General features: G+C 39.6%; 1 protein-coding gene across 2 annotated transcripts in view; it reads right to left on the bottom strand.

Moving 5' to 3' along the window:
* Positions 1-1,946: 1,946 nt before the first annotated feature.
* Positions 1,947-27,956, bottom strand: part of LOC114645281 (ovochymase-2) — a 60,003-nt gene continuing 33,993 nt past the window's right edge. Inside the window, exons 13-23 of one of the 2 annotated variants that reach the window (XM_051922764.1) lie at positions 27,614-27,745; positions 25,337-25,411; positions 23,026-23,209; positions 18,663-18,735; positions 18,377-18,572; positions 13,887-14,026; positions 10,412-10,568; positions 9,587-9,688; positions 5,070-5,220; positions 2,850-2,989; positions 1,947-2,310 (exon numbers count right to left, since the gene is read on the bottom strand). In XM_051922764.1, coding sequence (XP_051778724.1) covers positions 2,165-2,310; positions 2,850-2,989; positions 5,070-5,220; positions 9,587-9,688; positions 10,412-10,568; positions 13,887-14,026; positions 18,377-18,572; positions 18,663-18,735; positions 23,026-23,209; positions 25,337-25,411; positions 27,614-27,745 — 1,496 coding nt within the window. In that variant the 3' untranslated portion in view covers positions 1,947-2,164. The remainder of the gene's footprint in view (positions 2,311-2,849; positions 2,990-5,069; positions 5,221-9,586; positions 9,689-10,411; positions 10,569-13,886; positions 14,027-18,376; positions 18,573-18,662; positions 18,736-23,025; positions 23,210-25,336; positions 25,412-27,613; positions 27,746-27,956) is intronic. The other variant, XM_051922765.1, reaches the window with a different exon arrangement.

Consider the following 27,956-nt stretch of genomic DNA (forward strand, 5'->3'; position numbering starts at 1 on the left):
GTTTTGCAGTAGAGGCAGTCACAACTGGTGCGCTACACAATAAAACATTTAATTGTAGAATGTATTCGTGTTCAAGGACAATAAGTAGGATTAGCAGATATATTGTTACCTTCACAACTTGGCAAAGTCCTGTTTAGAAATTCGTGCTCAGTGCGCTAATAGTTTGTAGCCAACGAGTAAGTATTAAAACTGCAACACCATTAGGGAGTATTTTGTCAGGATTAATTTTACGAGAGTGTTATTTTATTTTTGTAGCTGTGTCAAATTCTTGCTGGAAAGTATTCAACCCCTTTTTAAAACTAACTTTCCAATTTTTCACTTCCTTACAACACCAAAGTCCCAGTTACAGACCTCTAGAGCCTTCAGAGTTTTAGATTGACTGGCGATTCTAAGTTGCCCTGCTATGAATTAGTGTGGTTTTGTGCCCGCCACTACTAGGCTTCGGTTAACTGCAAACCTGGATGGCTATACTGTATGCTGCAAATAAAATATGAACTATCCATTCATTATTATGTCCAATCTAGTTTCAGCCTGGTAAGGAGTCAGCCCTAGATGTGGTGCCAGTTTACCATGGGGCAAGTTTACTCACATTGGTCCAATGGAATCTTGTGTTGACCCCACCTGCAAATCCCTGGGGTGCAAATGGAAAACCATATTAGTAATTACTAAGAAATCCATAATTATATGAATACCTCACTATTAATGATGCAAAAATGGAAAATCATTTGTACAATTTCTGCCATTCAAAAACTGTAATTGAACATTGAACTGCATTTTCTATGATATGCACTCAATGAAAAAATCATTATGAACATTATTATCCATACAATTATCTAATCAGCCAATCATGCGGCTGCAGCGTACTGCATAAAAATCATGCAGACACAAGTCAGGGGCTTCAGTTAATGTTAACATGTGATCTCTGTGATTTTAGCATGGCATTATTGTTGGTGCCAGCTGGGTGGGTTTGAGTAATTTTGTAACTGCTGATCTCCTGGGATTTTCACAGACAGCAGTCTCTATAGAGTTTACTTGGAGTAGTGTAAAAAACCAAAATTGTGAGAGGCAGTTCTGTGGATGGAAACACCTTGTTAATGAGCGTGGTCAGAGGAGAATAGCCAGACTGGTTCAGGCTGAAAAGTCTACGGTAACTTGGAGAACTACTCTGGACAACTGCAGTGAGCCGAAAAGCATCTCAGACTTCACAACATGTCAGACTTTGAAGCGGATGGGCTGCAACAACAGAAGACCACGTTGGGTTTCGCTACTGTCAGCCAAGAACAGAAAACATCTAATAATTTGTTCAGTGAGTGAGTGTATATCTAATTTTTATTTTCCTGTAAAGCTTCAAGAAGGTTAGGTCAGGTTAACTGTATTTAACAGACATTTGTATGAGATGAGAACAAACTCTTTTAAAATGACCAAATTTCACCTGGTGGGGAGCAAATAAAATTCTATCTATCTGTCTAATGCAGGAGTTAAGTATTTATCTTGTAGATTTTGGAGCACTGCTCTGTTAACTACTTAAGGATTTGTATCGTAAGAGGGCTTGTAGACCACCTCAGGAGTGTGCCAGGGAGACGTCTGGTCAGGAGGATTGTCTTACCTTCTGTGTGAGACCAGACTTGGGGTAGAAGACATTTTAGTCAAGGCTTTATTGTTGATGCAGTAAGTGTGCTGTTTTTATGTTGTTCTGTTTAATAGTCACAAAGCTCTTTTTCATTAAATCCAGTATCTGTTGGGTATAACTAAGGGTGTTCTTTTTCTTATTTTTTGATGTTCCTTTCTGTATCTCTTTTTAAGCTCACTGAAGTTGCACCATTTAGTGATATTGGGGTACACAAATGTAGTAAATTGATAACTGCGGGTAACCTTGTGCTCTTATAATATATAATAATATTTCCCAGAAGCAGCATACTTTAAAATTCTTTTATTGCTTGCATAATAAAATCAAGACAATAAGCATTTATTTCCATACAGTTTTTTTAATATTACATTATTATTCATTGCATTCACTTCTGATCTGTTTTGCAAGAAAGAGAACTCTTAAAGCTAAAAATCACATTTTCATGTTATTATATATTTGGCATTAATTGTAAATCACAGTTATAAAATCACAATGTAGTATGCAGATACTCTTTGATTTTTGTAAGCCATGTGTTATTTATGGTTGTTCTTCCATTGAGGCATGAATGCTGTACTCCAGGCTGACTCCGGCGGCAGACCCCTGATGGTCAGCCTTGAACTCCATTGTCATTTCCTCTCCTCTGGACCAAAGGGTGCAAGGATTTGCATCACCACAAAACTTGGCTGTAAAATGAATGAAATTGGATTAGGCACTGACACAGCTGTTGCACGTCACTTTTTGCTTTGCTTATGAGTTTTTTTTACTTTATACTAACAGAAATGTTAAAAAGTGTAATATAATACACCGTGTAGGTCAACTTGTGCATTGACACATCAAACGTATCAGACGTGTGTTCAGGTCTCATTGTCGAAAAGTTGAGTGACCCTGGTGTTTGATTTTATATATTATAGATTTTTAACAAGATTTTTTTTACAGCATATATTGTCATAAAATGCATACAGTACATTGGCTGTATGAAGTGACGATTTAATTGCATGTTTAGTAAAATCTTTATTTGCATTTCCACCTGAGTTCTTCCACTTTAAAGATACTTTTACAGAAGGTTAACTTTAGAACCAGTTGTCCTGCCTGTTAAACTTGAAATGTTTATGCTGCAATGTAAAAATCTTTATGTATTTTATAAAAACAAACCATATACTATTGGCTGTCTCATTATAAACATTTCATTTTCAAAATGAATGTACGTTACAGTTGGTTTTACCTTTCATTTTCTTGTTTTTCCATGTTCCATCGTACAAAGCAAAGAAATCAGAGCAGTTTCCTCCATGAGCGCTAATGCTGATTTCTCGAAATTTCACTTTGATAAACATATTCTTTGGCGCAATGATTCTCCATTGGCAACTAAACAAATATAAATAATTGTGTAATTTATTACAATAGTCATAGTTTACTGTTAAACCGATCTCTAAAGAAGGTAGTTATTAGTTAAATTGTACAAATAAACAATCTGTGCATTTTTCATGCTCTTGAATTATGTTTATGTGGCTGGTTTGAAACGATTATTTATAAAGTTTTACACATCAGGTTTAAAACAAATCCAGCAGTATTAAAATATTTTAATATTTTGATATGAGATTTTATACTGCTTTATGTTGTGACAGTTAGGGGGCCATATCGCTCCCTTGAACCCTCGGACACCACGCCAGACACCAGATAAAATCCAAAATATTGAATTTATTATTAAAAAACAGTGCACAAAGCACCCTCCTCTCCACAATACTCGTATAAATCAATAACAATACTACAATAAACAATCCTCCACTCTCCCAGACGCGTTGCCACCCTTCCACCCAGCTCAGCTCGTCCATCTGGGATTTCCCAGAGTCCTTTATAGTCCTTGACCCGGAAGTGCTTCTGAACCCTCAGTCCATGTGACTTCCTAGCACTTCCGGGTCAGGTAAAAACTTCTCTTTTTTCTTCAGCCCGGAAGTATATCATTTCTTCCATTCTCGTGACTTGGAAATACTTCCGGGCAATACGGAAAATATAAATCCCTGGGCAGTGACTCCTGGCGGCCTCCATGGTATCCAGCAGGGCTGTGCATTAAAACTCCAATGTCCATGAGGTCCTGCTGGAATTTGGGGCACCTCCATGTTGCAGGGAGGGCTCCATCTGGCGGCCTGGGGGTATTGGCCAGGATGAATGGCCGGCCATATCCCACAATGTATAGCAAAATAATGTATGTAATGCATACATTTTGTCAAGGTTCTTTTTCCAGTTATTTAATAGGACACCACCAAAAGATGGATACTTAATTAAGGGCTTTTATTAATCAGAGAATAATTAATATTAATAAAAGAAGGTTCACAGAGGAGTAAATAAAACGCAAAATACAAAACTTCGGCCTGTCTCAGTAGGGTGGCGTATCCACCTGCCCGCCTCCAAATAAAGTTAATCTCGTCAGATCTCCCTGTTAGTTTTCATTCTCTTGCCGTCTCCTTCTCTTTCCTGTGTCAAGTTCAATGCGCCCTCTAAAATAAATTAGCTTTAAACCCAATTTATTGGGTCAATTCAGGACAATCCCTGGAGGTCAGGAACATCCTCCCTCGAGCAGCCCTTGGTGGACCTGCACCTCAGTCCCTCGATTGCCTTTAAAGGGGTGGTTATTTGAGGTTATTTTGCCTTTTCCTGTGTCAATGGCAGACAGGTCCAGTGTACCTCAACTGGGAAATGGCTGCCGCCATCTTCTGCTCCAGAGTGTTTCCACACCGTAACTCCATATTTTGGAGTGTCAGCACATTTTCCAAACAAAGTTTGGCTACTGTTCATTAGCAGAAAGCCACCCAGCTGTTGTCATCTAGTATCCGATGGGGATCCCACAGGTTTTCTTCCAGGGCACCTTTTTCATTCTGATGCCTTCAAGCATTTACCTTCCATGCATCACCACAAGCTGTAGGTCCCCCTAAGTGTAGCCCAGGAAAACAAGCTACTGGTGTCCATCTTGCCTGCGCTATGTTATAGTGGACAGCACCTGAGCATTGCCCTTAATTCCAGGCCTTCCACCATTCTGTTTTGATGTTTTTTCCTTACAATATCTAATACGTATATTGTAGCTCAATGTGTGTGTGTGTTTGTTCTTTATACAGTTCCACACTCAACAAAATTTGGCACATATATCCCACTTTGTCAAGAAGAAACACTAGATTATTTTGGAACCCAACAGTTGACCCTCCGGGCATCTTTGGAAAAGGGGGTGGGGGTGGGGTGTCTTTTCTACCACAGTGACTGTTAAGGAAAATGCCTTTCACAGATTTGGAGCCCTAAAATAAATGAGTTTAATTTGTCGCAGTGAGAGAACACTTTAAGAGACGCCATTTATAGAAGTTGGATAGTTCTGCCTTAAAATGACTTACCCAGGCAACGGCGGGTGCTGCTGCTATGAATAATAAAGATCCCCGCATTTGCTCCTGAAAATACTTACTTGATGTTGTTTGGGTAGGGATTGGGATAACTTGGAGATTGTATTTGGCCTTTCTCCTGCTTTATAACAACATCTTTGCACTCATTAGTCAGCTGCATTGTTTGTGAGTCATTTTGATATCTGCTGTTATCCACATGTTGAAGAGCTTTATCTACAAAATATTAAAAAGGATGAAGCAAGTTACTATTGACCAACTGGTATTCACCATCAGAAATATTAAAATCTGCACTTACTCAGGTAGAACCCAAAACTATAGCAGAGAAGTGTAACACTATATGCAAAAATAATAAAGTATGTCTCAAACTCAACTCAACAGGTATGTTCAGGCAATGCGTTCATATTACAACAAAACAAAAGAAATCCTAATGTATAAACCATAGCAGTAACATAAACACATAAAACCATATTAAATTAGAATAGATTAGGTAAACTTTATTAATCACTTGGAGAAATTCAGATACATACAGCAGCAGAAACATAAAAACAAGGATACAGACTCACAGGACAGATAATACAGCAAATCAATCAATAAATAAATAAAAATAAACTTAACAAGTGCATTGGGTGGAAGCATTGAATTGCCCGATAGCAGTGGGCAGAAAAGACCCCCAGAGGTGCTGCTTAGCACACCGATACCAGAGCTGCATCTCAACGATATAAAGATGTGGATGCCAGATTCATCATTTATTTTTAACAATAACAAAACAAACTTATCAAATAAGCGTCATGCCTCCACAGACGTACTGGATACCCCCAATCCACAGAATCGCAGAGATGACAAAACATGCCCATTTCAAATTTAACCATATAGAAAAAAGTAAAAAAAAAAAAATAAGGCAAAGTACAATTTCACGTGAATATCTGCACCAAATGTTAATGTCTGGAGAGAGAAGACAGGTGGCATACATTAAATCAAACACATCTTGATAAACAAATCCAGAAAGAGACACCAGGATTGAGGACCCCAGGTGTAAAGTCCACCTCGACTGTGACGCTCCTTTCTTACTGATGTCAGACTAATGTGTATAATAACTCTCCTGGTAAAACACACACAAGTCTCAACAAACTGCAACACATGAAATAGACGTGGAAATTATGAAAATACATTTTAGGATTTGTATACAAACATAGCCTACTCTTGTTAGTATTCATATGAAAAACGTGTATTAGGACGTCATATAATGCCATACAAATAATACCTCCATTTTACTTCTGTGCTGTACTTTGGTCTGAGGTGGCCAAAACTCGGCAATCCTCCGAATACCGGTCCCAAATTATTTAACAACTGTTTTCCTATCGAGTGGACAATATTTAGGAGCGGGAGCAATAAGGTTAGTTATAACCAGCTTACTTTTTTAAAAATATCGGTTGCATCATGACATCTGACAAGATAATAATGATGATGTACTTCTGGCTGTATGACATGAAGTCGAAGCATGTGATGTTGTTTGAGGGTCTGACCAGCTGGGACACCATAGTGAATTATAATAACTACTTTTACCACTAAGAGACGTTGCAGCTGCTGTGCTGGAATTAATACAAAATATTGGAAATACATCTTATTGTCTTGCAATAAATATTTTTTCGCGGCTTTCAGTGTAGTATTGTCCACTCGATAGGAAAACAGTTGTTAAATAATTTGGGACCGGTATTCGGAGGATTGCCCAAAACTCAATTATTGTAAGTAATACAGTGGGGCATTTATGGATGCATTTATTGTATATTTGTAGTGAGCGGTACCATATAACCTTAAAACGATTTCAAATCTTATGTATGCATGTGGCATATCCCAAAAGAGCAGAGGTAACCATGAGAGCCAAGGTCAATGTTTGCATCGGCCCAGTTTTGTTCCTGGTCAGGTGTTTCACCCTTCCTAAACCATTACAGACGTACCTCATCATTCTGTATCTCTTCGGTTTAATATTTTCATTTGGCTGATATAAGGCCAATATTAATAGCTGTCTTTCAATTCCTTAGGTAAAGTATGAGAATTTGTTTAAACAGCTAGACATCTTGGATATCACAGTTATGCTACCTGCTTTTACTTCAGAATCTGCCTGTATCCCCAAGCCCCTCTTGGCTTTAGAGTTCATACGGTGAAGACCACTCCATTTAATGGAAATGAATGAAATGACAGAGCACTCATTTCCAGTTTGTGTCACAGGACCTTCTTCTTGGGGATGGCACTGGGCCTGGTGCCTTTTCATGTTCCACACACTCTTTCATAAATCCTCACATGTGTCTCTAAAACTCTCTTCCATTACATCATAAAAATTAGTGTAGATACCAGTGTGATAAACACTCCTTAAAATCATATATTTGGGCTGTGCTCATCCTGGGAACCCTGTTTGTTAAGACATGTTCTTGTCTTTGCAGTCTTAAATACAGTTTAAAGGTTTTACAGGGATTATAGTACAGATTAACAGCAGCAGGGAAGTGAGAGGTTGAAAAAAAGGAAATAGAGAGGATTGGTTTAATGAGGAGTAGGAATATTTGATGACAAAACAAAGACATGAGGCAAGGAAAGGGAGTCCGCATGGAAGAACAAGAGTGACACTACAAGGAGAAGAAAGAGTGTGGCAGAAATAAGAAGAAAGCACTAGAGAAGTACAAACTACTAGATATGGAAAACAACAGAAACATAGGATAAGTGAAAAAAATAAAAGGAGAAAGGATACCTGCCTAAAAATGTGCTTTACAAGGATAAAGAAGAGAATCTGATTGTAGACCAGAATGTGGTTCTGAGAAAATGGAAGGATAATTTTTGAGGATGTATTAGGTGAGGTGAAATGGAAAAGGAGGATTGCCAAGGAAATGAGGAGCAGGATTTGATTGGAATGGATGAAGAGCAAGAAGAACTAATAGAAACACCAACAGGAGAGAAAATGAGGTAGGCTTTTAAATAACTAAAGGATTAAAAGGTACCTGAGCTAGACTGGGCAACAGCAGAACTTGTAAAATTTGCCTGGAACATACTTGAGAGAAGAATTCATCATATAATCAAAGATGTTTGAGAAAATAAAGAGATGCCAGCAGAGTGGGCATTGGAGGTTATATATACCATCCATAAGAAAATAACAAATTAGTGTTTGGGAATTACAGAGGATTCACCCAGCTGTCTTGTATAAAAAATATTCACAAAGTTAGCAATGAAGAGGTTAGAACTGCAGACAGAAAATATCCTGGGAGACAACGAATGTGGCTTTGGACACAGTAGTTCCAGGTATCTCTGTAAACGTGCTAAGGGTTTGATCTGTGTCAATTGTACGTCAACTTTAACAGGGTTGTAACACAGTGAAGAGATTAAAAATGTACCAAGGTGTAAAAGAATTTGGTGTTTCAGCAGAATCAATACAGCTAATAGAAGTTACCTAGCTGGACACTAAAAGTTTGGTCACAGCCGAAGGAAACTTGTCAGATTGGCATGACATAAAGTGAGGACTGTGACAAGGGCACGTGCTGTTTTACTTGGTGCTAAAAAAGACGAATAACACATAACCCAGGGAGCGGTTTTCAATAGCATGGCCTACATGGATGACCTAGCAGTAATTTCAAAAAGAAGCATTCATATATTTAGAAGAAGCAACAAGAAACATTGGATTAAAAAGGAACTCAGAACAAACTAGAGACATGCCCGAGTCCAGGAAGCAAAGAGGATGACGTGAAGATAAGATGCCATTAGGAGGAAGGAAATTTGAAAGAAGTGACATCTTGAGAACTTGTACATTGATCACAGATGGAGATGGAATTAATGCATGGATAGCATCAGGCAACCAACTCCAGATATTTTAAAATCTAAGACAATAAGCAGAATAACAAATTTTGAATTTATAAAATACTAATAAGACCAATTGTGACATGTGGATCTGAGGTATTGACTGTAAAGCCAGATAGGAAAACCTATCTATCTATCTATCTATCTATCTATCTATCTATCTATCTATCTATCTATCTATCTATCTATCTATCTATCTATCTATCTATCTATCTATCTATCTGTCTATCTATCTATCTACAGAGATGGGAAAAAAAACAATTCTGAGGAGGCTCTACAGAGCTGTGAATATACAGTAGTTGTGTTGTGCAGAATACAAATCAATTAGGAACTGGATAATTTCTATATAAAACCTGAAATACTGGCAGAAAGGAAAAGAGGAAGATTACATTGGACAGGACACGTGCAAAGGATGAAATTGTGAAGAAGGTTTTTCAGGGAAGACCAGGAGAAGACAGTATAGGAGAAGCCAGAGAAAAAGATGGTGGGATGATCTGCAGAATGATCTAAGAATAATGGGGATTGGGAGGTTGAGAGTGAAAGCAGGAAACCAAGAAAATTGGAGAAGTTAAGGTCCTACAAGGGCTGTAGCACTGAGGATGAGGAGGAACATTTACAAATGTTTTTAATATTCCATACTCAAGGCAATATTTATTTTTGATGTTTAACATTCCTATATAACATTCATCTATGACTTTTTAATAATATTATGGAAAAATATGAGAAAATATTTTGGTTTCACCTTTTAATAAATTTCTTTTTAACTTGTTTTCAGTCCTCCATGATGGAAGTTGAGTTGATGTAGACTGGAGCAGTATGCCTGTATCATCTCGGTCACAATGAGCTGAAAATTATTACAAATTGAGAAAAATAGTTTGTCATTGTTACCTTATCAGTTCTTCCTTGACCTTCCTTTTTTATCTACAGTACAGGTGCCTTGGCTAGAATAAACTATCTGTGTTGAAATGCCTTTTACTAAGAAGCAGTACCTTGATGTTCCCCCTTGTGTGTGTGTGTATAGTAAAAGATGGCCAGAATGGACTGGCTTCCCAATTTGGATGGAGGGACCCTTGCCTGGCCAGAAGCCCTCTATAGTGCCCCTTACTGTAGCACCCATGTGCACACCCGCAGTGCAATGTGGGAGTTGTAATTCAGTTGGGCAGCCCTGCTGGGAGCAGCCAAATGTAGGGGTCCCTACTCTGAGGCGCTGTTTGCCTGACCCAGAAGTGCTTACACCATGTAGTGCTGTGGCTGGTACTGCCTGCTCCAGCATAAATGGAGCCTCCTCACCTCAACCAGGAAGTTGGAGTCAGGTGTGGAGGAAGAACAAAGCTCACTTTGGAGACGTGGAGAAAAAGAAAAAGGAAGAAGAAAGAAAGAATTCCATTTTGCTGAGCTGTGTCTGGAGAAGAAGGGACCTGTTGTGCTGCAATTGTGTCTGGGATTTGGGCTCAAGGACGCTCTTTACAGGCCACTATACAGATTATATAGATTATAATGGCATAATGCACAGTATAACGGCTGCCTTTAATTTTCATACTGACAGAGTGTGCTAAGCAGCACTTACAGGTCATTTGCTTGTGTATCCATTCAGTGAAGTGTAAGACAAAAGTGTAGACTCCAGGTTTTGGGCTGTTTCCACAGCCCGCACCCCAGCTTGTTATTCCACATAGAAAGTAACGCTTTTCCTGAGATTGACAAACCAGGGGTCCACCGGAGTCACCCTAAAAAAATAAAAATGGAAAAAAGCAGATATTAGTTTATAAGAAAAAAATCACTTGACTGTTATACCCAAAGCAGTTACAGTATTTTTATCAATTTGGCAAAGTTTAATATTATGCTTTCCCAGTTATTAAATATTACTGTACCTGAATAGAAAGCAGATATTTTACAATATGTACAGTAAGTTTAGGGTCTGTTCTTCCATACCTCCAGTGAGGACATAGCATATAGTCTGTCCAGACATTTTTATTTTGGCCTCCTGGTGAGTGCTCCAGTGTAAAGTGCACGTCCTTTCAGATGGCACTAGCCCACCATGCCCCAGTATTGCAGTTGCAATTCACGATTTTTCTATCTTGTCAGAAGTTAAAGATACCAACAACAGAAAGTAAGTGGATGAAATACCGTTCATTCTCATTATGGTTTATTTTAACAGATAGTCAAAGGTCTAACTTGATGTCAGTAATTTATGATGACATGTAAAATGTTTATACTAGATTTTTTATAATTTAACTGGAACTGTGTAATATTTTAATTTATGCATTCATTTTCAGAATCAAATGTTATTTACTGTGATCATGTATGGTGTTTTTGTTTAAGTTTATGTGAGGTCTGGTCCATTTTGAATAACATAAAGCAACATGAATGATAAAGAGAGCTCAAAGTAATAAAGAATAACGGTTTTATTAAATGAAAATTAACGATGTATTGAATAAAGGGATTCACTCACAGTATCATATAACAGAAAGCAAATCCCTGCTGTCCACCGGCCTGATTACGCAGGGTTGATCCTGCTGTGAATTGAGCTGTCATTCACTTGCCTGCCAAACTCTCCCCCGTCTCGCGCTGTCCAACTCTTGATCTGCACTTTACTTTTTCAAACCTCACTGAAGCTGTAGCAATATTTGTCCTATTTTTCATTGTTTTGTATCTTGATATGCTGTGGTGTGCTCAGCCAGTAACATTTTTAAAGAAGTGCACTGAATCAGCAAGCTAATTAAAAGCGCAAATTCCGTTATAGGATGCATTCTGGACACCCTGGAGGTCATAGGAAAGGGGAGAATTAAGTCAAAATTGAGTGCCATTATGAACAATGCTGCACATCCTCTCTCTGACACACTAACACTGAGGACATTCAGGCAATGAATCATTCAGCAGAAGTGTGTCAAGAAACGCTACGGGGGCTCCTTTATACCAACGGCAATACACCTGCATTATGCCACACTGTGACTGTCAAGTCAGAAGGTTTCTTTCTTTTTAGTTATTGTTTTGAGTATCTGTTTATTATAACATTTATGTATTTATTAATTATTCATTTACTTAGTTATTAAACTTGTGCACAAAGCCAAAATATCCCCCTTGGGACAAGTAAAATTCTATCTATCCATCTGTCTAACTGAGAATGGTGTTAAACAGGTTTGGTATTATGTTATGTAATGTATATTTTCTAAATCAAATTGCTTACTGTATATCCACATATTCTTTGTGTTTATGTGCTGTGTAAAGGTAGGCAGACTTGCAGTAGGAAAAGTATAAGTAAAAAGAGTTAGCTCATATGGACCTTTTATTTTCATAAGTGCTCTCTACCTGCTGTCTTTTGTCATTGCACTATTTATTAGCAGCAGAATTATTTGATCCTACTCTGTGTATGGCCTTTGAGTCATACTTTATCATTCCACTGTTCAGTAGCAGAAGTTTATATGTACTGTAAAAATCAAAATACTGTTTAAATTAGATGCTGAAGTACTCTTCCATTTTTGTCACCTTTTGGTTGGACTACTGTATGCAATTCTGTTTTCAATTGCCTTCTTGAATCTACTATATGATAAAATTCTAAAGTCTATGTGTGTGTCCGGTCCCTTAGAACAACCTGATTGGTCAGTTTGGCTTTGCTGACGCAATTGAAAAAGGAAGTGCAAGTGTGAGACACATGAGGAGGAATAAAGGTGTGGGAGGTATGTCGCTTCAAGCTTTGAAGTTCAAAGACAGGATGTATAAAAGTGGACAGGAGGCCAGCAAGGGGTCTTGAATTGACCAGGCCTGAGAAGCAGGCTTTACAGGAACACACTCGAGAGAGGTTCAGACACACACGTACTGTATACAGAGGGAAGGAGCTGAAGGTTCACGTAGGGTAAGAGATATCAGATCTTTTTTAGTTAATTTTATTACTTGTCTTTGAGTGGTAAAGTGGCTAATAAAATATTAAACCGATTCAGAAAGGTTCTGCCCGGGTCTTGACCTGCATGATGAAACCACATTACCTTTCAGATTTCTCATCAGCACTGGCCTCCTTCTGTCTGATACTGAATTATCTGTAAATTCTGATACTCATTTAGAAAGATTCTTATTCCAGCACGCTGAAGTGCTGCCTACATTGTACTAGTCAAGCCCCGGGCACATAAAAACATGCTGAAGTCATTCCAAAGAATTACCCAGGGCAGAGAACATTGAAATGAAGTAGTGGACGATTTATTATGGAAAAATGATCACTTCAATGTGGTGAGATGAATGCTGATTAACCGTTGTGAGCTGTGCTCAATGCTGACAGCAGCCAAGTTGAATTAATACAAATTAATTTTTCAGTGCATGCAGACATACTGTATAATGAAATTTCTAAGTGCAGAGGTCGCTCTACATGAATGCATACATCGAGTCATGATGGAGGATGCATTGTGCATAATGCATACCAAGCTGTGGTATAGTAGCACGTATGTGGTATCTGATTGATGAGGAGGCACCAGACATACTTACTTGCCCAATAAAACTCTCACGTAAAGGAATACATTTTTCTTTTTACTTATTTTTGCCTCAACGCCAACATTTACGTTTGACTGAACAGCACCCTCTTGATGTTGTAGTGTCTGATTGACACAGAGCTGCTGGACACACTTACTTACCAACCCTGGAAAACTGCTATGTAAGGGAACAGATAAACCCTGTCAACATTTTCAATTCTTCTTGCATTGTTACAAAACTCCTTTATGCCGCTCTCATCCAAAAATCTGCTGCCTTCCTGTCTCCCCTTTCCTGGTGAGCTCACCCCTGGTTCATTTGTGTAGTTTCAAATCGAGACTGAAACTCTACCTGTTCATTCTGGCCTGCCCCACTATTCACTAAGTAAGCTAATTCTTTAAAATATTATTAGGTTTTTCAAAATAAAATGTTTCAATCTTAGCATTTATTACCCATAGCTCAGAGTAATTCTTACTTGAATATGCTTATCAAAGACTACAATGGCATCTCCCCATAACACAGCACGACTTTGCACTGCCATGCTTTGCAGATCACTTCTACTGCCAGTGAAGTTCTACGTTCGTACTGACCGTGCACGTGTCCTTGCCTTCTTGTAAAGTAAATCCTGCACAGAACATCCTGTCGGTGACCTCAGGGTAGTATGTGGCACAGGACTCTGGGCTCAGAATGGGCACATTCAGCTGCTGTAACTTCTCATTCATTTTTCCATCTGTTGAAAGTTACAAGAAAAGTACAGTATATGATATTAGCAATACCAGTTATAAAGGAACAGTCAAGATAATAATAAAGAAAAAACTCAGACTTCTTGCATTTCATTGCCAGGTATTCTTATCACATATGACTAGTTTAGAGTTGGTTATTTTCTGTTTATTAATATCTTGTATACTCTGTTTATAAGTTAAAGCAGAGCAAAGTCATGTACTGTATAACTTTAAATGTTAGAAGGAGTAATTTAATGTCATGTTATTTTCTAACCCACTTAATCCAGAACAGGGACCCCTTTGGGGGCTGGAGCCTATCCCAGCTAGCGTAAGGCGCAAGGCAGGAACAAACTGTGGACAGAGTAAGCCAGTTCATCACACACTAAACCCACACACATGCCAGACACACAGATTAGGCCCAATTTAGCGTCACCAGTTCACCTAACCTGCATGTCTTTGGACAGTGAGGGGAAACCCACGCAGACGTGGGGAGAACTTACAATATACAATACAATACAATTTATTTTTGTATAGCCCAAAATCACACAAGAAGTGCCGCAATGGGCTTTAACAGGCCCTGACTCTTGACAGCCCCACAAGCCTCGAATCTCTAAGAAGACAAGGAACAACTCCTAAAAAAATACCCTTGTAGGGAAAAAAATGGAAGAAACCTTAGGAAAGGCAGTTCAAAGAGAGACCCCACCCCAGGTCGTGCAATGGGTGTCAAAGAGAACAACAACATCAACATTTATTTATATAGCACATTTTCATACAAATAATGTACTGTAGCTCAAAGTGCTTTACATGATGAAGAAAGAGTGAAAAAAAAGAATTAAAATAAGACAACACTAATTAAAATAGAAAAAAAGTAAGGTTCGGTGGCCAGGGAGGACAGAAAAAACAAAAAAGCTGGAGAAAAAATAAAATCTGCAGGGGTTCCAGGCCACAAGACCGCCCAGCTCCCTATAGGCATTCTACCTAACGTCAATGACCTCAATCAGTCCTCATTGTATTCAGGGTTCTCATGGAAGGACTTGATGATGAGAGAAGGAGAAGGGGAGCAATACAATACAATACACAGAACAGAACACAAGTATTCCTCAATACAGTATGAGAGTAAAATAAAAATATTACAAGTACAAAGCAGAATTTAACAGAAGATGATATCACATAATATGATTTGGATTTGGATGCAAGCATGCAAACTCCTCACAGGGAGGACCTGCGACATGAGCCCTGGTCTCCTGATTGTGAGGCAGCAGCACTACCCTGAGTACAGTAATTTAATATCATTCCTAAACTTTGGCATTGTATATGTTTATACTTCTAAACAGTGCTATAATCCTCCTGACAGTATTTTGATTTAAATCGACAGCAGTAATAGAACAATTTAAGAAGCCTGATACTTTTTCCCAATCCAGCATACTTAGGAATTTTCTTCACTTAAAATTATTCAGGTTTTAGAAGTGTAAAAATGTGATGACTAAAGATTAAATTAACATCAAAGATAACGGTGTGTTCGGATTCAGCGGGTTGGAAAATGGATGGATGGATAAAGGTGACGTTTCAATTGGGATCAGTCAAACCAATCTTCATTCCTTCTATTATCAGGATTGTTTTACTGCTTGTAGAATTGACACTCACTAAAAGAACTGCTGTTTTTATTGTGATTGCAGGACCTCTTCAGCACTGTTTCACCTCGGTAAAGCGGTTAAAGAATAAGTCAGTTATACCGATAGAAAGAGCTGCCATCAGCATTTGATTGAAAGTAATGCCATGCTTTCCAATAATGTGCTATACTGGCAATGTATAAAGAGGAAAAAGCAATTGGTTCCTCCTGTGAACTTTGCAAATCATCATATCACAAGCAAAGGTGGCTATTCCACCTGAAATCAGCCTACACAGATACGGCCAAGGGTGTGTGCGTGAGAGGCTCTGTGAAGGACCAGCACCCAGGCGTATCCCACCTTGCACCCAGTGCTCCCTGGGTGAGCTCCAGGCCCTAGTCACCCTGAACTGGATTACATTTCCTTTGAGAGCTTATGTTATGCCAGAATGTCAAGGTATTGTTTTCTGTTCTTTGACTAGAACAAATACCAGGATATTGTCGTTATAAAGTTTTAAATCATTTTAAAATAATCAGTAATATTGGAGGGCATGTCATGTTATTTTGTATCCAAGGTCGTGCTGGGCTGGAACTTATTCCAGGCAGCATAGCGCACAAGGCAGGAGCAAACCCTAGACAGGGTGCCAGTCCATCACAGAGAAAACACACACACACACACAGGCCAGTTTAGCGGACTGGGGGAGGAAACCAGAGCACTCTGAGGAATCTGATGCAGACAGAGGGAGAACATGCAAACTCCACACATCATTTGCTCTACTTAATTTCATTTCCCAGTGCTCATCTGAGGCTGAGTCACAGGGGCAACACTCTTAGCAATGAGGCCCTTACATCCCTTTCCCTAAGCACACTAGCCAGCTCATACTGTGGGATCCAGAGGTGTTTCCAAACCATCTTGGAGATTTAATACCCCCAGAGAGCCCCAGGTCCTTCCTGGGTTCTCCTCCCAGCTGGTAGTACCTGAAAAACTTCCACAGGGTGGCATCCATATCAGATGTCAGGACCACCTCACTTAACTTCTCCTAATGCAAGTGATCCAAGCCTCTGCTGGATGTCTGTACTTTTCACCCTGCAGTCTCTAAGTGAGAGCCCAGCCACCTTGCAGAGAACGTTCATTCCGACCACTTGTACCTGTGATCTCATTCTTTCCATTATTACCCAAAGCTCCTGACCATAGGTGAGGGTAGGGGCGTAGATCAACTGGTAACTGAAGAGCTTCGCCTTCTGGCTCAGCTCCTTCTTCACCACTATGAATTGTATAGTGACTACATAACTGTGCTGTTTGCCCCAATCCAACTGTCGATCTCATTTAATATATCATTATGGAATTCTACAGAATTCAGAATTCTACAGATTTATACATCGTATGTACCTATGAGCAGATGATGTGAGCATAGTCTTCCACATCAGTGTCATAGGACCCATTATCTTTGAGATTATACAACTGCTAGGTTAAGGAGTTCCCAGTCAAGCCTGGCATTTAAATCCTGGTATAACATCCATCATTTCAGCACAGCATACAGTTAATGGAGCTGTTGTAGGTCATTTATAATGACCAGTTCACAGTTTTCCAGTCTCAATTTTTTCCCAATACCAATCTAACACCTTGACAAAGCTGCTCCTCTTGGCCATGCAATAGTTGGGGAATAATGACATCAGTGATAAGAGCAGCATTATTAGAGCATCAGCTTGATCTTTGAACACAAGTGTCTACCACAGTATGTTATAAACTGTCCAGGGAGGTGCCTGAATGTCCAGTTGGCCTAACTCAGCTAGACTCTGACTTTGTTAAAGATATACAAGTCTGAACGGTTTGTTTTCTCGAGGAGCCATGTCTCCTGTAATTTTTATTTTTCTCTGCTGTGTTACTGTCTGGAAATATCTTCAAATGTCATACCCTACCATGACATTCTCAGATCCGATTAGTCCAATTCAGGGTTACAGGTGGTAGGAGCAATTCTGGGCAGCAGTGACCACAAAGCAGTAAGCCGCTCAGGACAAGATGCCAAGCCAACCCAGGGGTCAGTCATTCACAATCCACGCGGGTTCAGTTTGCAATCACCAGCTAACCTAACACTGACATCTTTGGGGATGTGAGAGAAAAAATGGAGTGCTTGGAGAAAATAAAACTTAGACACGATGAAAGTGCAAATTCCATACAAATAATGACCAGAGATGGGATTTGAACCCAGGACACTGGATCTGGGAGGCAGCACTGATACCTTCTGCATTGCCGTGTTTTCCTTCAAATATCTTATGTTTGCTTAATTTATGTCCTTGATTTCTGCATTTGGGAACATTTATAACCAAAACTATAAGATCTTTACATGAATTAATGTATTGCTATCAGTTTAGACAGATGTGCATATATTCTACATGTATGCAAATATTTTATAATTTTATATTTCATGTGCCTATTTTGTGTTACATGTTATATTTCTAAATCTGTGTGTGACCTATGAGACTGTTCTCTGAGAAGATGCCTCCATAAGAGAACATTACAGTCATTTCAATAAAAAATGTCAAGTCAATGTAATTTAAAATAATTTTAATTCTGAAAGGAACGATTTAGGACAGCTGTGCAAGTGTAAATCCTGTTAACACTGGAGACTCTCCTCATTAAGTTCAATCGAGTCATTGTCTATGGCATATGAATAAGAGTTACTTTCTAAAAGTAAAACTGACCTTATGGCAAACAGGATATTTAATTGTTCAAAAATCCAGCTTCACTCACCTGTTGTTGCACTGCCCCAGCCAGTAACCGTGCAGATTTTGCCAGGTTCAAGAGTCCAGTTGGCATGAGGAAGGCACACTGGGCGGACATTTTTATTATACTGTAAAGCATCTTCCAGCAAGAGCAAGGCCAGGTCGTAATCCAGAGTGGAGTCATTGTAGCGTGGGTGAATGATAACCTTCTTCACTGAACGCTTCTGTAAAACATGAGGAATTGCTTTGATCAGAATATGTTTTTATGCAGTCATCTGTTAATAAATGCATTTTCATACTGTGATTGTAGTCACCTGCTCACTTGCATCTTCATTCAGAATATCATGGTCTCCAGCAACTACCGCCATGAGTTTTACATAATCTTTCCTTAAAGAGAAAAAATAGGTTAATAAGCATGTCCAGTCATCAATGCCTCACACAAAGTGACTTAACCTGTAAGGTGTCTCCTGCAATGGACCAACACCCCGTCCAGGACAGTTTCCTGCCTTACCTCCTGTGCTGAAATCGATTAAAAAGGTTTCAAAATGTTACATTCACTCTATAAAAACATTATTTCAAGCTAGGAACACCAGTAGGAAATGAATACTTTCCAGCTCCTAATTTCTAAATGGATGTTGCCTGTGACCTTATAGTAAGGTCTAATTCTATGGGAGTATGCCTGTCACGTTTAATAATAATAATAATTCTTTGCATTTATATAGCGCTTTTCTCACTACTCAAAGCGCTCAGCAATTGCAGGTTAAGGACCTTGCTGAAGGGCCCAACAGAGCAGAGTCCCTATTGGCATTTACGGGATTCGAACCGGCAACCTTCCGATTGCCAGTGCAGATCCCTAGCCTCAGAGCATAATAAGCACTTGTGCACCTAAACTGAACTGAAATGATCTCTCTATTAAAATAGTCTCCATTTTGGCTCAGAAATCTTTTTCCAATTATAACATATTTTTATTCAGTGTCAAATCTAATTTGTATGTAGGAGGTAAAATTTGAAGAGATATTAATTTGTACTAGCCAACCCACACATAATTATGTATTGATGGGTGAACACTTCCTGAAAGACACAGTTGTCCAGATGGGGTGGGTTTGAGAACACAACTGTAGGTGAAGGAAAAGATGGAACTCTGGAGAGAGCAACATTGTCCGTGACTGAAAACTGGAGGACCGCCGCTGCGCCCCCACCTCCCAGAGCGAGGGACGGGGCTGGACGGCGGTCAGGCGTGGAGGGCAGAACGGGGGGAGAGGGGAAGGATGCCCAAGGAGGACGCCCTTTCCGCCCCCTCCGCCTCTCCGGAGAGAGGGCGAGGAAGCGGGCCCGAGAGGTTTCAGGTCCTAACCGTCCAATGACGGGTCGGCATAACCAGTAATGATCCTTCCGCAGGTTCACCTACGGAATTACGACTTTTACTTCCTCTAGATAGTCAATTTTGATCGTCTTCTCTGCGCTCCGCCAGAGGCCGCGAGCAACCGTGGCAGGGCTGATCCGAGCACCTCACTAAACCATCTAATTGGTAGTAGCGACGGACGGTGTGTACAAAGGGCAGGGACTTAATCAGTGCAAGCTTATGACCCGCACTTACTGGGAATTCCTCGTTCATGGGAACAATTGCAAGCCCCAGTCCCCATCACGAATGGGGTTCAACGGCTTACCCACGCCTCTCGGCGCCGGGTAGACACACATTGATCCATTCAGTGTAGCGCATGTGCAGCCACGGACATCTTAGGGCATCACAGACCTGTTATTGCTCAATCTCTTGTGGCTGAAAGCTTAGCAGCTGCGATAGGTTTACACTCCAGTACATTGCGGTGAATGCTGGTAACACCCAGGCGGGCGGGCGGGTCAGCAGGCGTTCTTGTCCCATGGTCTTAGAGTTGGTGGGCGTGGCTCTGTGAGTTGTCGTCGTATCCCATGGTCTTAGAGTTGGTGGGCGGGCTCTGTGAGTTGGCGGGCGTGGCTATGTCGTGCGTATCCCATGGTTATATTGTGTGCCCTGTCGGCTGCTTAGTGAATTATATATATAGATAATTCTCATTATTCTAAACATTAGAACAATCTAGATGAGAACAGGCCATTCAGCCCAGCAAAGCTTGCCAGTCCTATCCACTTAATTCTTCTAAAATAACATCAAGATGAGTTTTGAAAGTTCTTACTGTCTTCCATGCTACTTGGTAGCTTATTCTGAGTGTCTATGATTCTCTGTGTAAAGAAAAGCTTCCTAATATTTGAACAAAATTTACCCTTAATAAGTTTCCAACTGTGTCCCTGTGTTCTTGATGAACTCATTTTAAAATAGTCTCAATCCACTGGACTAATTCCCTTCATAATCTTAGACACTTCAATCATGTCTCCTCTTAATCTTCTTTTGTTTTAACTGAAAAGGCTCAGCTCTTTTAATCTTTCTTCATAATTCCTCATCCCTGTAGCCCTGGTAACAGCCTAGTCGCTCTTCTCTGGACCTTTCCTAGCACTGCTATGTCCTTTTTGTAGCCTGGAGACCAAAACTGCACACCGTACTCCAGATGAGGTCTCACCAGTGCATTATAAAGCCTGAACATAATCTCCTTGGACTTGTACTCCACACATCGTGCTATATAATCTAACATTCTGTTTACCTTCTTAATGGCTTCTGAACACTGTCTGGAAGTTGATAGCGTAGAGTCCACTACAACTCTTAAATCCTTCTCATAAGGTGTACTTTTTATTTTCAGACCACCCATTGTGTATTCAAACTTAACATTTTTACTTCCTATGTGTAATAACTTACATTTACTGACATTACATTTCATCTGCCACAAATCTGCCTAAGCCTGTATGCTGTCCAAGTCCCTCTGAAATAATTGAACGGATTCCAGATTATCTGACAATCCACCTAGCTTGGTATCATCTGCAAACTTAAGCAGGTTATAATTTATATACAGGTATATATATATATTCTTATATATATTTAAAATAGCAGCGGCACTAGCACTGACCCCTGTGGAACACCACTATTTACATCAGCCATAACCCTCTGCTTCCTGTGTCTAAGCCAATTCTGCACCCATCTAAAAACATCACCCTGAATTCCCACTTCTTTTAGTTTGATGCCCAGTCTCTCATGTGCCACCTTATGAAATGCTTTCTGAAAGTTAAGATAAATAATATCATAAGCTTCACTTTGATTGTATCCTTTTTTTGCTTCCTATAAATAGAATTCCACAACATGTTAGTAAAACATGACCTCCCTCTTCTAAACCCATACTGATTGTCCTGTACTTGCCATGTGTTGCTCAATCTTATCCTTAACAATTCCTTCCATTAATTTTCCTGTGATGCTTGTTAAGCTTACTGACCTATAGTTACTTGAAATTTCCTGATTACCCTCTTTGTATAACAGGATAATGTTTGCCATTTTCCAGTCCTTCAGAATCTCCCCAGTGTGCAGTGACTTCCTAAAAATATGCGTCCGGGGTTTATATATGTACTCGCTAGTTTCCTTAAGAACTCTAGGGTAAATATTATCTGGTCCTGGTGATTTGTTTGATTTCAGCCTATTTAATATGAGCAGCACTTTTCCTGTTACAATTTCCAAATCACTCAGTACAACCTTAATAGTCCCTGTTACCCGAGGAAAGTTCTCCACTTCCCCATATGTGAAGACCTTTGAAAAATTGGATTTTAGAGCATTTTTTATTTCATTGTCTATATCTTTTAATTCCCCTCTACTATTTCTGATACACTTCACCTCCTCCTTGTCTGTTCTTTTACGATTAAAATCCTAAAAGAATATCTTGGGGTCATTTTTGACTTTATCTGTAATATTCCTCTCTGCCTTTATCTTCCCTAATATCCTTCTTAATGGCTGCCCTCATGCTCTCATATGTTCTACGGTCGGCACTGGAGCTAAGCTTTGCTGCTTCTTGTTCATCTCCTTATTAACCCACTTTTTTTTTTTTTACTTATTAATTTCAAATTTTGGGCTGCATTATATGTAAAACATTTTTAAATTTGTTCCACAGCTCCCCAACTATCTACACACTTAAAAACTTATCCCAGTTTATCCCCTTTAGACTTTTCTGTGTCTATTCAAAATTCACCCTACCAATGTTAAACTTGATATTTTTAATCTTTATATCTGTGCTCTTCCAAAACACTGAGAATTATTTTACATTATGGTGACTTGACCCTAGCAGATCAATCACCTCGTTCTTAAAATTTTGTGAAAGTAAACTATAAAACATATCATCCTGTCCTTGGCAAACCTTTGGATTGAAAAACATCTCAGTGACATTGGCAGAAATCCACAATGTCAAATTAAAATTGAAGTCCAGGCTGTTTAGACAATGGGCCTCGTCTCCTGTCTTCTAAATGAGTCGCACACTGCCTGAAGGCCCAGTCCAGCACTGACTTGCTCACCAGTCACCAAGGGTCAGGGCATGAATTTCAACTTTACCCTGTACCTGAAATAGTTTTAGAGAGGCGGATAGTCAAAGAAAGGAGAATGAGTGTGTAGAAATAAAATCAGAGGTAGATCCTTTGCAAGCAACAAATTATAAATACAGAATGAAATGAATACTGAAACAAAATCCTAATGAGAAGAAAAATAATACATTTTTTGGGGATTATGCGTATTACAGTGAAGTAAAAGAGTTTGTATTAGGGAAGAGCTGCAGAACTCACCTGTTGTAAACACAGTGGGCTGCTGTTATGATCCATTTTGGACCAATAATGGCTCCTCCACAGAGATGTTCATGTACAACACGCAGACTGACTTGCCAAGGCCAGAAGGTAGGAATGGCCTCCTCCCCACCGGCAATGCGATGGTAAGCAAGTCTTACAGGAGCTGAGGGAATTCCACACAAATCTGAAGAAGACAGACTTGTTAATCCAGTGAGGAAGATGTTAGAACTTTGGGAAATAGCAGGTGATAATAATTGAAATATTTTAATTCCTTTGAGATATCTAGCAGGTCCTGCCCAGTCGCGCTACACGTAATTATCATCTATAATAGTGCCTTAACCAACCTAAAACTGATGTCTTTTATATTCTTGGTGTAACATGAAAAAAATATTGAAGCTTTGGGCACAGACCCACAATAAACAAATCCAGCTGTGTTACATTTATTTATGAGTTTATTTCTTAGATACCTTTGCAACTACAATAATTCATATTGTTTACAATAATGATGCCATGATTTCATAATTTATTTTTATAGTATTTTTATAGTGCAGCTTACCATTATAAGAGTAGCCAGTATCCTAAAGTATGTAAGAAAAAAGCTTAATAACAGTGAAGTTTAAGAAAAAGGTAAATCAACTAAATGTGCAAATCCTAAATCAAGACCAGTATGCTGAAAGAGGAAAAAAGTAGAATGCGAAGAGGCAAGTTTTTAATTAAGTTTAAAAAATGAGATGTCAATACAATCAAGGTGATACTGAGGTGTTGTTAAGAGTTTTCAGGTTTGTACTCAGTAACAGCCTCCACAGCATTGTCCATAGAACCACTTGCACATAGAGTTGTGTACAGCAGATGCAGTATTGTACTAAACCACAAACACCTCTGAAGAAACAAAACAAGATGATTGTGATGAAAGGGTGTGTGGTAAAACTACTGTACAAGGTGCCCAGTGTAGTCTGGTGCCAACCTTACCACTACACAGGGTGGCTCACAGACAAACAGGGCAATGGTGGCTGATTGTGCAGCCCAGTTTTAAATGTGCCTGTACTGCATGGTGCTTAGGTTTTTGAAAACAGCTTTGGTATAGAATACTTAGAGATAATATAATTTTTGAAGGGCATCTTGTTAAAGAAATACCTCACTCAATTGACCCTGCATGTCAGGACAAACACCTAGCTGTGAAGTACAAGGAACTCAAAGGTATAAAACCATTTCTAAAGCTTTGAGTGTTCCCATGAGCACAGTGGCCTCCATAATTGTGGAATGGAAGAAGTTTGGAACTACCACCAATATTCCTAGAAGTGGCCATTCAGTCAAACTGAGTAACTAATTCACTGATTGACATATTTACATTAACTGTGGTGTTAAAAATTGAAGAAAAATCCCTTTTTTTTTGAGGACTTATTTTATCCATCCATCCATCCATCCATTTTCCAACCCGCTGAATCCGAACACAGGGTCACGGGGGTCTGCTGGAGCCAATCCCAGCCAACACAGGGCACAAGGCAGGAACCAATCCCGGGCAGGGTATCAACCTACCGCAGGACACACACAAACGCAGCAAGCACACACTAGGGCCAATTTAGGATCGCCAATCCACCTAACCTGCATGTCTTTGGACTGTGGGAGGAAACTGGAGCACCCGGAGGAAACCTATGCAGACACGGGGAGAACATGCAAACTCCACGCAGGGAGGACCCGGGAAGCGAACCATGTCTCCTTACTGCGAGGCAGCAGCGCTATCACTGCACCACCGTGCCGCCCACAGACTTATTTTAGTAACCATGAATCTGTTTTGTCCCCCGTGGGCTCTCCGTAAACTCAAATATCAGTAATACCTCAAGTTCACATTCACTGAAGTTTCACCTTCTGTGTTCTCCCATGGTTTCAAAGTAAAGACGTTACTCAAGGACACAGCCAAGTTTATGCTGTGATTAGATCATACACGATCAACAAGGGGCATTTCTGCAGCCATACACTGTGACTGGGAGTAGCTGAAAGCGCGTGCACACACGTGTAGCTTTAAGTTGATTTCCTGCTTATAAAGGAGCTTGGTGTAGGACTCAGCATACGTTTCTTCTGATTACTTTTATGCATCCATCATTTTTGCCTTTCTTACGTAAACAAAATTTTAGTATGCAATATAAGGAAGTTTTTTGTATATGAGACCCCTGGTGAATATAAATATTAATGTCATTTTCTTCCGAGATTTTAGATATTTTTTCAATATCGCAGACCATCATAAATATGTAACACCAGGCTGTGGGAACATGAATAATCGATTACATCTAAGAATAAAAAAAAAACTACTTACCAACAGGAAACGGATGTTCTGTTGTATGGCTAATGAGAGCGTCACTTTGATCCAGTTTTCCATAATCTAAATTTGCTGTTTTAATATGAATAGATTAGTTTAATAACCATTAGAAAACCATAATCAATGTATAGTTTATTATATATTTAAATATAAATACGTATGCAATCAAGAATTAAAAGAATAATTGCTCTAAGAAGCATTGGTCCACATTCCATAAAAACCAGTATGTTTTGATTTGCATGTCTGTTATGGTCAAAGCCACCACTAAAGGGCCACACACTGCGTTATGATAAAAGAGCGATGGCTGGAGAGGCTGTGACCCTGCTGACCACAGGACACTTGTACTCCTGCCTAAGCACGCCAAGCACACCTCAGTGACCCACTTGTTAAATGACCATAACTGGGGCCATATCATTGATATTTTGAGGCAGGATATTCACCCCAAAATACTAAAGCAGTCTGGACCATGGTTGACTGATGCCCATCTTTTCTGACAACAGTCTTTTGGATTTGTGCTTGGAGATGTGACTAAAAATGTCACAATGTGGGAATCAAACTCATGTTCCAGCATTAGCTTGATGTGCAGATGTCAAAGTGTTGGGCTCCATACTAGTTGCCTCTGATTCTTGTCAGGGGCAGTTGACTGCACTACATCATGTCAAGGAAATCCTGCTACATGTTACACATGTTTTCATGCCGAATGATTCTGGGTGTATTTTATTATTTGTCACATGGGCAGAGCACAATGAAATTCTTACTTGTATGTAATACCCAATGTGCCACATATCGCCTCTATTAGCAACTACCTGACCATGTCAGTTTGACACGGCACTGTCTGATGGTGCATTTGTGTGCGTAGCACAAGTTTGTTTGTTTTGCACACATTCATTTTTTTTTAATCTTGCCCACTAGATTATCATTTCTGGGTAAATCACACTCTTTATGGTTAACTTTTATATACTTCTAGAAAATACCAATAATACTGCATTTAAAGGAATACTCCACTTAAAAATGGCATTTTTTACATGTGTTTTGTAATAATGGCTGAGAAAAAACTTTAATCTGATATTTTCATGCAGCTTGGAGGTAAAGTTTCTCATAGTACAGAAGTGTATGGTGACCAGCACTGGACAACAGCAAACAATATCAAAACATTTCATGTTACTCATGTCGAATAATCCACATGTCAAGTCATCCAGGCATTTGCTCACAACGTGAAAAACGTGCATTTGTTTTGCTAAAATATTGTTGAATAAATATCTCCGTAAAATAAAAGTAGTCCACGAACAGGAAGTTCATTCACATGGGTTTGCATTTTCACAAAGATTCATTGGTCACAGGTCCTGTCTTCAGTTCAAAAGCATGACCCCCATAAACATTTGTGGACTGCTTTCATTTTCTAGAGATATTTGTCTGGCATTGGTCACCATGAGTCAGTCAGTCATTGTGTAACCCGTTTAGTCCTGAACAGGGTCGCAGGGTTCTGCTGGAGCCTATCCCAGCTGGCATAGGGCACAAGGCAGGAATAAAACTTGGACAGGTGCCAGTCCATTGCAGGGTGAACACATACACACACACACACATCAACCACAGACTGGGGACAATTTAAGATCACCAAGTCACCTAACCTGCATGTCATTGGACTGTGGGTGGAAACCCATGCAGACAGGTGGAGAACATCCAAACTCCACACAGGGAGGACCCTGGACACAAACCTTCGACTCCTTACTGCAAGGCAGCAGCACTACCACTGCGCCCAGTGCCCATGCTAGGCTATTTTCCACCATAGGCCAAGCTTATTAGTGTGCCAACTGACTGTTCAGTAGCTAATCCGTGTGGGTGGGTTTGATCTCCTCCGTAGGTGAATGCCTAATTCACCTTAATGATGGTGCAGGTCCTAACTGCGCCACCATGATGCTGGTCACCATAGGTGCCCATTCTGTTAGAAACTTTCTGCATGAAAATATTAGATTAAAAATTTTATGTGCCATCATTACAAACCACATTGCTCATAGCATATAAAGAAATATAATCTTTTGTTGGAATATTCCCAGACTTGCATTAGCTGTCTATTGACCAGCATGTCATGTCCCAGGTTAGACTGGTTGTTTGTTTGTTTGTTGTCTCTTTTCTTCTCTTAAGTAGTGTGCCAGGTTTCTTTAAAGTACATGAGATACTAGTGCCATGTTGTGTAATCCAGCAGAAAAACAGAAAGACCACAAATTCATCGGCATCTCCAGTTTAAGGGCAGACGCGAGACACTTCAAGACTTACGTTCCACAGCATGGAAGGAGAAATTTGCACGGAAGCCCCGATATGCATAGGTGACATCAGACTTAAAGTACAGAACCATCAAATTCTGAACGCTGACCACAGGAGGGGGGATTTCTAGACCACACAAGGCCGCTGCAAGAGAGAACAAATGTCAGAGAGCTGGAGAGATTCCACTGCTTTATCTCTGATAGAAAAAAAGGTAATATTGTAGGAAGCACCTTATAATTTTGTTTATTCTAAATTGTAGCATTCTAGTTAGGATTACATTTCTGTAACCATACTGTACGAATCTGAGCTCATTTTTAAATCAAATTGTTTATTTCTTCCCTTAATCTGTAGAAAT

Source organism: Erpetoichthys calabaricus, chromosome 2, assembly GCF_900747795.2.
Source record: "Erpetoichthys calabaricus chromosome 2, fErpCal1.3, whole genome shotgun sequence".
In the NCBI taxonomy this organism is placed as follows: domain Eukaryota; kingdom Metazoa; phylum Chordata; class Cladistia; order Polypteriformes; family Polypteridae; genus Erpetoichthys; species Erpetoichthys calabaricus.